General features: G+C 45.4%; 1 protein-coding gene across 5 annotated transcripts in view; it reads left to right on the forward strand.

The window, feature by feature from the left end:
- The first annotated feature begins 408 nt into the window (after positions 1-408).
- The window catches only part of LOC147101670 (kelch-like protein 20), a 70573-nt gene continuing 58863 nt past the window's right edge, over positions 409-12118 (forward strand). For 2 of the 5 annotated variants that reach the window (XM_085965440.1, XM_085965442.1), the window contains exons 1-3: positions 409-701; positions 2196-2368; positions 7560-8131. In XM_085965440.1, the coding sequence (XP_085821566.1) occupies positions 7568-8131 (564 nt within the window). In that variant the 5' untranslated portion in view covers positions 409-701; positions 2196-2368; positions 7560-7567. The remainder of the gene's footprint in view (positions 702-2195; positions 2369-7559; positions 8132-12118) is intronic. The other 3 variants (XM_085965443.1, XM_085965444.1, XM_085965441.1) reach the window with 2 other exon arrangements.

A 12118-nucleotide genomic window follows, 5' to 3' on the forward strand; every position in this document is an offset into this window, starting at 1 on the left:
GGAGTAAAAGATTGAGACTGATTGGAGACATTTTCTAAGCGTGAAATAGGCAAAATATATGGCATTTTTAAACTCCAATCCGGGACGGGAGTGGGGCTTGTTAGAATGATTGGCAGTCGAAGCATCCTATCAAAGCGCGGTATGGTCCGTCAAGGTGATTGATTAGAGCCTATGAGCACAGGTGGGGGGCGGGGCCAGTTAAGAATGATTGGCAGTTCATGCATCGTATCAAAACGTGGAATGATCTGTCAGGGTGATTGGAGCCGATGAGCAGGGGCTGAAGGCGGGATATGGAGGGGGCGGGACCTGTTTAGAATGATTGGCAGTGTGAGCGCCGTATCAGAATGCGGAATGGGCCGACAGGGGGAATGATTGAAGCCTATGAGCGGAGGCGGAGGGAGGGGGTTGGGCTGGGCTGGGGGCGCGTCAGTCCTTCAGCGTTTGGTCCTTGTCCCTGTGGGAGCGAGTGTCCGCGATGGGTTGGGATGTGTTTGGTTTATAGTGAAGAAATAGTCCAACGAGTGACGTGCAACTTCCAGATGAAGAGTTTGTATGGGTTTTTTGTTTTAAAGTTGTGAATATATTTGTGTGGAGGTGATGGCGGGTGGGGGTGCCGCTGCCCCCGGGCCGCTGCCCCAGTGAAGGGGTTCGGGGCTCGAGGCTCGAGTCCTCGCTTGTGTCCGGCCTCAGGCCGCCTCCTGGTAAGTTGCATTGTTTTCCAAAATGGAGGGTTTAGCGGCGGAGTTGGAGTTGGACTGAGTTGGCACCCGCCACAGTGCTTGACCTGCCAAAAAAAAAAGAGAATTGGATAAATACTTATAAGGAATTTGTTTTTAGCAGGGCTGTGGGACCAGTTGGGAGAGAACTCCACCAGAGAGCTAGCACAGGCACGATGGGCTGAATGGCCTCCTGCTGTGCTGCCTCACTCTGTGATGAGACAGATTGGAGATGGTGCCTTCTGATAAATAATTTGGAACATATTTTGACTCGGCTCAGTGGGCAGCGCCCTTGACTTGGAGTCAGAAGGTTGTGGGTTCAAAGTCCCACTCCAGAGATTTGAGTACACAAAAAATCTGGCTGACGCTCCCAGTGCAGGGCGGTGCTGAGGGAGCGCCGCACTGTTGCACAGGTGCCATCTTTCGGATGAGGCATTAAACCTTTTAGAAGAATGAGGGGGGATCTCATTGAAACTTATAAAATTCTAACAGGACTGGACAGACTGGATGCAGGAAGGATGTTCCCGATGGCTGGGGGGTCCAGAACCAGGGGTCACAGTCTAAGGATAAGGGGTCAGCCATTTAGGACTGAGATGAGGAATTTCTTCACCCAGAAAGTGGTGAACCTGTGGAATTCTCTACCACAGAAGGCAGTGGAGGCCAATTCATTAAATATATTCAAGAAGGAGTTGAATATATTTCTTAAGGCTAAAGGGATCAAGGGATATGGGGAGAAGGCAGGGACAGGGTACTGAATTTGGATGATCAGCCATGATCTCATTGAATGGCGGAGCAGGCTCGAGGGGCCAAATGGCCTACTCCTGCTCCTATCTTCTATGTTTCTATGTAAACCGAGGCCCCATCTGCTCTCTCGGGTGGACTTAAAAGATCCCACAGCCACTATTTCGAAGAAGAGCAGGGGAGTTCTCCCCGGTGTCCTGGACAATATTTATCCCTCAATCAACATCACTAATACAGTTTATCTAGTCATTGTCACATTGCTGTTTAAGGGAGCTTGCTGTTTGCAAATTGGCTGCTGTGTTTTCTACATTACAACAGTGACTACACTTCAAAAAGTACTTTGTTGGCTGTAAAGTGCTTTGTGATGTCCTGAGGCTGTGAAAGGTGCTATATAAATGCAAGTTTTTTTTTTCTTTGTATGCCATTCACCTTAACATAAGAGCATAAGAAATAGGAGCTGGAGTAGGCCATTTGGCCCTTCGAGCCTGAAGAAATTCCTCCTCATCTCAGTCCTAAATGGCCGACCCCTTATTCTGTGACTGTGACCCCGTGTTCTAGATTTCTCAGCCAGGAGAAACCTTCAAGTCTGTCTGGATTTTATGCTTCATGGGTTGTCAAATCATAACTTTCTTTTGATTGTAATCTTTTCTTCCCATCCCCACATTGCCATTTCTTCCCATCCCCACATTGCCATAAGGTCATCGGCCTGAAACGTTAACCCTCTCTCTCACTCCGCAGGTGCTGCCTGACTGCTGAGTGTTTCCAGCATTTTCTCATCCCATATTGCCGTCTCCACGTTGCATTCTTTGCTTGGCATAGCTCAGATAGGGAACTCTCCTGAAAACCGGCTCCGTGGGACTGAGAGTCACTGCTCTAATACGTACTGTCCTTGTACTGCCAGCCACACTTGGGTAGGTGTATGGCTACAGAAAGTGTATGCCCTTGGAAAGCAATGGTATAATTTAGGTTATGTCCTAACCTTGCGTTGCCTTCATGTGATGAACAGAAATGTGCCGTGTAACTCTTACAGTGCCTTTTACCCAAAACTAACAATCCTTTTCACAGTGCTTTTAAAAAAAACTCTTCATATCCTTTCTGAAACTTTGTTTCCTGATAGTTTTGCTGTTCAGTCCAGGACATTTAATCTGGATTATGGTAAAGGTCATTTTTGAGAGCATGAACATTGACTTTTTTTTTTAAAGGTGTTATGGTCCAGATTTTAAGTATAAACCAGGATTTCATAGAAATTTTCAGCACAGAAGGAGGCCATTCGGCCCATCTTGGTCCGTGCCGGTCGACAAAGAGCGATCCAGCCTAATCCCACTTTCCAGCTCTTGGTCCGTAGCCCTGTGGGTTACGGCACTTCAAGTGCATATCCAAGTACTTTTTAAATGCGATGAGGGTTTCTGCCTCTACCACCCTTTCAGGCAGTGAGTTCCAGACCCCCACCACCGCCTCGGTGAAAACATTTCTCCTCCACTCCCCTCTCAACCTCTGACCAATTACTTTAAATCTCTGCCCCCCTGGTTATCGACCCCTCTGCTACGGGAAATAGGTCCTTCCTAGCCACTCTATCTAGGCCCCTCATAATTTTATACACCTCCATTTCAGTGAATTATTTTTGCTGCCAACCCACCTCTTCTGAAGGTGTTGCTTTCTACCTTGCCCAAATGACCATCATTCATGTGTAAACAAGGCAAATTAACCAAGGGAGTATATCACAGCAATTACAACACTGTCCTTGCCTCATATAAGCACGTGTACATACAGAACTTCAAGCAGAGGTCACCAGATGGTGGACCTGTGGGTGATTTTCCCCTCCTTAGCCCCAGGGTGCTGAGGTCAATTGTAGCAACAACAACAACTTGCGTTTATATAGTGCTTTTAACGTCCCAAGGCGCTTCACAGGAGCGTTATCAAACAAAATTTGGCACCAAACCATGTAAGGAGATAGGAGGATAGGTGACCAAAACCTTGGTCAAACTGGTAGGTTTTAAGGAGGGTCTTAAAGGAGGAGTGTTGGGCAGAGAGGCTTGGGGACGGAATTCCAGAGCTTCGAGCCCAGGCAGCTGAAGACACGGCCACCAATGGTGGAGCGAAGAAAATCGGGAGAAGTGCAAGAGGCAAGAATTGGAGTAGCGCCGAGATCTCGGAAGGTTGTAGGGCTGGAGGGAGTTACAGAGATGGGGAGGGGGTGAGGCCATGGAAGGATTTGAAAACAAGGATGCAAATTTTAAAATTGAGGCTTTGCTACTACAGCCTTGGCAGAGATCAACTAACCCAACACACACTGGGGCATCGAGCCTGCTACCTTTTGTGGTCTGTTTGCGTAGCTTAACTTGCTGCCTTAACCAGCTGACCCATTAGAAGAGTAAGGTATTTCAGCTCTTCAAAATATTTCTGTGATCTCCTCTGTAGATAACTGCACAAATCCACACCCGCTGACCAGCTGTTTCTTTCCAGCATTCCTTTACCACTTTCTCAACAGTATTATTTACAGTGCAAGCAGCAGGTGTGAGGCTGTTCTGTCACTGTTTCAATACATCTTTACTTTTGTGCTTGTGCAAGTTACAAATAAAAAAAAGACTTGCATTTATATAGCGCCTTTCACGACCACTGGACGACCCAAGGCACTTTACAGCGAATGAAGTACTTTGTGAAGTGGAGTCACTGTTGTAATGTAGGAAACGCGGCAGCCAATTTGTGCACAGCAAGCTCCCACAAACAGCAGTGTGATAATGAGCAGATAATCTGTTTTTTAGTGATGTTGATTGAGGGATAAATATTGGCCAGGACACCGGGGAGAACTCCCCTGCTCTTCTTTAAAATAGTGCCATGGGATCTCTTACGTCCACCTGAGAGAGCAGACAGGGCCTCTGTTTAACGTCTCATCTGAAAGACGGCACCTCCGACAGTGCAGCACTCCCTCAGTACTGCACTGGGAGTGTCAGCCTAGAATTTGTGCTCAAGTCTCTGGAGCGGAACTTGAACCCACGACCTTCTGACTCAGGCGAGAGTGCTGCCCACTGAGCCACAGCTGGCACATAATATTCTGTTTTCTGTTACATAAAATGCCAAATTTTCAATAACATTAAAAGCTGCTGGGGACATGCTTCTGTGCCCTGGTAACTAAGCAGCCTGCAGTTGTCCTTATCTTGGCCAGATAATCAGGACTGAACAGGTTGGTTACCAGCCTCCCTCGGAGGGGAAAAAGGTATGTAGCAAGAGAGTGGAATCAAAATGAATGGAAATAATGGATTTTAAGTGTGGAGGTGAAAAGTTGAATAAATATCTACCGGGGCTCTGCTGTTCAGTGACTATTGCGGGGAATTGTGCGTGCAGCTGATTGGCTACCTGGACTCGCATATAAAGAACAGCCACGGAGGGTGGCCAGCACCCATGGAACCGTACCCTAGCAAGTGAATGTCAACACCTTCAGGGCAAGAGAAACATTACTCTTTTCATCTTTGAAAGGCATTTTGTCCTTTTTAGGAAGGCAAGTTGTCCATGCTATCTGGATTGCAACTAGACTCCAAGCTGGAGGTTTGTAGGCCTCGGTTAATAATCATTGGAGGTCAGATATTGCAAAACATTTTGATAAGTCTGTGTACTCTGCACCACTTAAGCACTTTAACCACACATCTGTTTGTCTTTGATCCTTAAAACTGCCTGCTTGTAGCTTTGAAGAGAGTTTAGAGTCCATTTTTTCCAAAGTTCATCTGTTGCATAAGGGCTGAAGTAGTGGGTTTGGATCTAAATCTGGACTTTCAGTAGCATTTGATGTAATTAGCCCTTTTAATTTGGTGAAATTTTGTGTTTAGCAACTTGAGCACAAAAATTCTCCCTGATGGTACCAATAATGTACTTTTGAGTTACGTAACTTCTGTTCATGCAGAGTAAACATTTTATTTAGGTGCATAACATCACAATCTGAAGTATGATGATAGACTGATGTTGCTTTCAGCTGAAATGGTCAGAGCATGTGGAGTCAGGGGACTAGTAGCAGAATGGAGAGCCAGCTTGCTATCCAAACAGAAAACTGTAGGAGTTGAGAGTAGCTACTCAGACAGACTGGCAAAAGGTGGGAAGTGGTGTTTCACAAGGATCGCTACTGTGATCACTGTTGTTCACAATTTACATAAACGATTTGGACTTGGGAATCAAGTACAATTTCAAAATTTGCAGACGACACCAAATTGGGGGAGATAGTTAATACTGTGGAAGACTGCGACAAAGTACAAGAAGACATTAATAAACTTGCAAAATGGGAGGGTAATTGGCAAATTAATTTCAATATAGACAAGCATGAGGTGTTACATTTTAGGAGGAAGAATAGGATAATGCTTGGATAATGAGTCTAACTGGGGTAGAGGAGCAAAGGGATCAAGAGGTACAGATACACAAAACATTAAAAGTAGCAGGTTAATAGAGTCCTAGAGTCAGTGGCACAGAAGGAGGCCATTCGGCCCATCGAGTCCGTGCCAGAATAATAAGGCCATTTAAAAAAAATAAGCAAACCAAGCACTGGGCTCATTTCTAGAGGGATAGGATTGAAAAGCAGAGAAGTGATGTTAAGCTTGTATCAAACCTTGGTTAGACCACACTTGGAGTACTGTACACAGTTCTGGTCCCCATATTATAAATAGGATATAAAGACATTGGAGAAGGTGCACAAAAGATTCTCAAGGATGATATACAAACTGAGAGGATATATTTCAGAATAGGCTAGAGCTCTTTTTCTCTAGATAATAGAAGGCTGAGAGATGACCAGATCCAGGTCTTTATGATTATGGAAGGGTTTGATAAGGTAGACGTAGAGAAGATGTTGCCACTCGTGGGGAAGACCAAAACTAGGGGCCATAAATATAAGATAGTCACTAATAAATCCAATAGGGAATCGGGAGAAACTTCTTTACCCAGAGAGTGGTAAGAATGTGGAACTCACTACCTCAAGGAGTCATCGAGGCGAATAGCACAGATACATTTAAGGGGAAGCTAGATAAGCACATGAAGGAGAAAGGAATAGAGGGATACGCTGATAGGGTTAGATGTAGAGGAGTGGGCGGAGGCTCATATGGAGCATAAACACCGGCATAGACCAGTTGGGTTGAATGACCTTCTGGACATTCTACGTCATGAGCATATGGCTTGCTGCAGAAACTATAGTTTAATAAAGCTTTTTAAAGTTTGAATGAATAAAATGGTTCAACCGGCTTCTGTGATCAGTGCTCAAAGCCTATCTGGCTTTCACATTTTGTCTTGAAAGCAAGTTGAACTACTGTAATTTTAGTTGTCTGGTTAAGAGGGATTGGAACTGTCCTGAGAAGACTGGTGAATGATCATCCTTCTTGTCACTCGAGTTACCATTGTCTTTGGACAGGTCTTCAGGCTAAACACTTGCCCTTCTAATCAAGATGTGGAGATGCCGGTGTTGGACTGGGGTGGACAAATGTGAGAAGGCACACAACACCAGGTTATAGTCCAACAGCTTTATTTGAGATCACAAGCTTTCGGAGCGCTGCTCCTTCGTCAGGTGACCTGACGAAGGAGCAGCACTCCAAAAGCTTGTGATCTCAAATAAAGCTGTTGGACTATAACCTGGTGTTGTGTGCCTTCTAATCAAGGCCAGATTACCAGAGCCATGTGTGTTAACAGAGAGGGTCTAGCTGAGGCATCATCAAAGTTGGCAATGGATGAAAGTTAATGAGCATAGTACAGGAAACTTTCGTTTAACCAGAGGTTAAATGTCCGGAAAGCTTTATCTACCGGCAAAATTCAGGAGCCGTTTCCTATAAGTTTTTTTACTTCTCGTTGCTTTTTTTTTTCCAGTCATGCTCTGCAAGGTCCAGCTGAAGCTGTTGCTTAGCTACAGAGACGCTTTTAAGCTGCGGCGGACTGTTTTGAAGCTGTTGCTAAGCAACAGGGTTTGTTGATTCACACGGAGCTCAAAAGCTCCGTATGTTTTAACATTAGCGCTGGTTTTTATGGCAGTTTTGATGGTACGGCACCAGCTCGGTCCCGTCAGTGCCGGATACCAGAAAGTTTCCTGTATAGCACAATGCTAATTTTGATTTCTTTCCCCCCCCCCCCCCCCACCCCCAGATCTTTTCATGTCTCCAGTGGTAACGGGAATGGATGTGACCAGCCGATGTACCACTGGCGATCCAAACCGGCTTCCCGAAGGCCTGCCTCAACCTGCGCGCATGCATTATGTCTCTGAGAAACACCCCCGACTCACTCTGGACGCCATCAACCAACTGAGGAGAAACCAGGGCCTGTGCGACGTCGTGCTTGTCGTTGGGCTGAAGAAAATCTACGCCCATCGGGTGGTGCTTGCGGCCTGCAGCCCATACTTCCATGCAATGTTCACCAGTGAACTTGCGGAAAGCAGGCAGACGGAAGTTCTGATTCGGGACATCGATGAACATGCCATGGAATTACTCATTGAATTTGCATACACGTCGCAGATTATTGTGGAGGAGAACAATGTCCAGACTCTGCTGCCAGCTGCTTGCTTATTACAGCTGACTGAGATCCAGGAGACCTGCTGTGAATTTTTAAAGCGACAGCTTGATCCGTCCAATTGTTTGGGAATTCGGGCATTCGCTGACACTCATGCTTGTCGGGAATTGCTGCGGGTGGCAGATAAGTTTACACAGCACAACTTTCAAGAGGTGAGGAATTCTGCTTCTCTGCTGTGACTCGGGGTCACCTTCATTTTTTTTGCAAGCAGGTTTTTTTTTGAAAACCCAAAACTGCGATTTTAAAACTTCAATGGCTAAGCTACAGTATTAGTGGGATTTGGACTGGGGACACTTGTGACCAGTACCCCATCCCTTCCGTTCTTCTGAGGCTTGTGCGTGACAAAAGCGCTTGACGGCAGTACTATGAATCTACCCTGTCCTTGTTCTATACCCTTTTTTATTACTCATCAGAACAAGGAATCTTGTGTAAAATTTGGAAATATAAATATGGTAGTCGAGTCATCTCATGTACATTCACGAAATGAATGCAGTCTAATTTAAGAGTTAATGTCATCATTTTTGCTTAAATTTGAAATTGCAGTGTTATTCTTGCTTCCTTAAGAGACCAGCTGTATTACTGAACTGATCTAGTTCTAAAGGTTACAAAAATGTAGAATCATAGAATGGTTACAGCACGGAAGAAGGCCAATTGAGCCCGTGCCGACACTCAGTTAATCCCACTCCCCCGCCCTTTCCCCGTAGCCCTGCAAATTTTTTTCCCTTCAGATACTTATCCAACTCCCTTTTTGAAAGATAAGATTGAGCCTGCCTCCTCCACCCTTTCAGGCAGTGCACATTTCAGATCTTAACCACTCGCTGTATTAAAAAGTTTTTTCCTCATGTCGCCTTTGGTTCTTTTGCCAGTCACCTTAAATCTGTGTCCTCTGGTTCTCGACCCTTCCGCCAATGGGAACAGTTTCTCTCTATCTACTCTGTCCAGACCCCTCATGATTTTGAACACCTCGATCAAATCTCCTCTAATTCTTCTCTGCTCCAAGGAGAACAACCCCAGCTTCTCCAGTCTATCAACGTAACTGAAGTCTCTCATTCCTGGAATCATTCTCGTAAATCTTTTCTGCACCTTCTCCAAGGCCTTCACATCCTTCCTAAAGTGTGGTGCCCAGAATTGGACACACTATTCCAGTAGGGGCTGAACCAGTGTTTTATACAGGTTCATCATAATTTCCACACTTTTGTACTCTATACCTCTATTTCTGAAGCCCAGGATCCTGTAAGCCTTTTTAATTGCTTTCCCAACCTGCCCTGCCACCTTCAACGATTTGTGCACGCATACCCATAGGTCTCTCTGTTTGTGCACTCCCTTTAGAATTTACCATTTAGTTTATATGTCCTCTCCTCATTCTACCAAAATGTATCACTTCACACTTTTCTGCATTAAATTTCATCTGCCACGTGTCCGCCCATTTCACCAGCCTGTCTGTCTTCCTGAAGTCTAGCACTCTCCTCCTCACTGTTCACTATACTTCCAAGTTTTGTGTCATCTGCAAAATTTAAATTGTGCCCTGTACACCCACGTCCAAGTCATTAATATATATCAAGAAAAGCAGTGGTCCTAGAACCGACCCCTGGGGAACACCACTGTACACCTTCCTCCAGTCCGAAAAACAACCGTTCACCACTACTCTCTGTTTCCTGTCACTGAGCCAATTCCGTATCCATGCTGCCACTGTCCCTTTTTATTCCATGGGCTTCAACTTTGCTGGCAAACCTATTATGTGGCACTTTGTCGAACGCCTTTTGGAAATCCATGTACACTACGTCAACCGCATTGCCCTTATCAACCCTCTCTGTTACCTCATCCAAAAAACTCGATCAAGTTGGTTAAACACGATTTGTCTTTAACAAATTCGGCTGGCTTTCCTTAATTAATCCAAACCTATCTAAGTGACTGACTGTTAATTTTGTCCCTGATTTACAATTTCTAAAAGCTTCCCCACTACCGAGGTTAAACTGACTGGCCTGTAGTTGCTGGGTTTATCTTTACACCCTTTTTTGAACAATGGTGTAACATTTGCAATTCTCTAGTCCTCTGGCACCACCCCCGTATCTATGGAGGATTGGAATATTATGGCCAATACCTCCGCAATTTCCGCCCTCAATTCCCTCAGCATCCTAGGATGCTCCTGATGATTTATCTACTTTTAAGTACAGCCAGCCTTTCTAATAGCTCTTCATCATCATTTTTTATACTATCAAGTATCTCCACTACCTCCTCCTTCACTATGTCTATGGCAGCATCCTCTTCCTTGGTGAAGACAGATGCAAAGTACTCATTTAGTACCTCAGCCATACCCTCTGCCTCCATGCGTAGGTCTCCTTTTTGGTCCCTAATTGGCCCCACCCCTCTTCTTACTACCAGTTTAATATTTATATGCCTATAGAAGACTTTTGGATTACCATTTTATATTGGCTGCCATTCTATTCTCATACCCTCTCTTTGCCCCTTTTCTTTTTCACTTCTCCTCTGACCTTTCTATATAGAGCCTGATTCTCAGATGTATTTGCAACCTGACATCTGTCATACATGCTCTTTTTCTGCTTCATCATATTGGCTATCTGTTTCGTCATCCAGGGAGCCCTGACTTTAGTTGCCCTGCCTTTCCCCCTAGTGGGAATGTACCTGAACTATTTCCTCTTTAAAGGCAGCCCATTGTTCCATTACAGTTTTGCCTGCCAATCTTTGATTCCAGTTTACCCGGACCAGATCCGTTCTCTTCCCTCAGTTAAACATTCTTACTCTAGATTGCTCCCTGTCCTTTTCCATAGCTAATCTAAACCTTATGATACTATGATCACTGTTCCCTAAATGTTCACCTACTTGACCTACCTCATTCCCCAGAACCAGATCCAGCAATGCCTCTTCCCTTGTCGGGCCGGAAACATACTGATCAAGAAAGTTCTCCTGAACACACTTCAGAAATTCTTCCCCTTCTCTGCCCTTTACACTATTACAATCCCAGTCTATATTAGGATAGTTGAAGTCCCCCATTATCACTCTATAGTTCTTGCACCTCTCTGTAATTTCTCTGTAAATTTGCTCCTCCAGATCTTTCCCACTATTTGGTGGTCTGTGGAATACACCCAGTAGTGTAATGGCACCTTTATTATTTTTTAACTCTAGCCATATAGATTCTGTCCTTGACCCCTCCAGGATATTCTCCCTCTCCAGCACTAACATTCTCCTTAACCAATACTGTCACACCACCTCCCACCTTTCCTGAACACCTTATAACCAGGAATACATAATACCCAATCCTGCCCTTTTTTGAGCCAGGCCTCAGTTATTGCCACAACATCATATTCCCATGTGGTTATTTGCGCCTGCAGCTCACTTACCTAGTTTACTACGCTTCGTGCATTCACATACATACACTGTAAACCCATCTTAGACCATCTTGTATTCTCTTAGTTTGACCCCACATAATACCTTGCTATTTCTTATTTTAGTGCTCTCTGCTTCTCCCAATCTTTTTAGCACTTTATTTCCCCTTTCTAATGTTACATCCTGGTGCCCTCCCCCTGCCAAATTAGTTTAAACCCTCCCCAACAGCACTAGCAAACCTCCCCGCGAGGATATTAGTTCCGGCCCTGTTGAGGTGCAACCCATCCGGCCTGTACAGGTCCCACCTCCCCCAGAACCGGCCCCAATGCCCCAGGAATCTGAAGCCCTCCCTCCTGCACCATCTCTCCAGCCACACATTCAGCTGCTCTATCCCCCTATTTCTATATTCACTTGCGCGGGGCGCCGGGAGTAATCCAGAGATTGCTACCTTTTGAGGTCCTGCTTTTTAATCACTTTCCTACCTCCCTAAAAGTCTGCCTGCTGGACCTCATCCCTCTTTCTACCTATGTCGTTGGTACCAATACAGGCCATGACCTCTGGCTGTTCACCCTCCCCCCTCAGAATGTTCTGCAGCTGCTCAGTTACATCCTTGACTCTGGCACCAGGGAGGCAACATACCACCCTGGAGTCACATCTGCAGCTGCAGAAATGCCTGTCTGCTCCCCTAACTATCGAATCCCCATCACTATTGCTCTCTTCCTCCCTCACCCCGCAGCTGAGACACCTGTGGTGCCGTGGACTTGGCTCTGGCAGTACTCCCCAGAGGAACCATC

Source organism: Somniosus microcephalus, chromosome 23 (genome assembly GCF_052327205.1).
Source record: "Somniosus microcephalus isolate GS21.2 chromosome 23, FLI_Smic_1.0, whole genome shotgun sequence".
In the NCBI taxonomy this organism is placed as follows: Eukaryota; Metazoa; Chordata; class Chondrichthyes; order Squaliformes; family Somniosidae; genus Somniosus; species Somniosus microcephalus.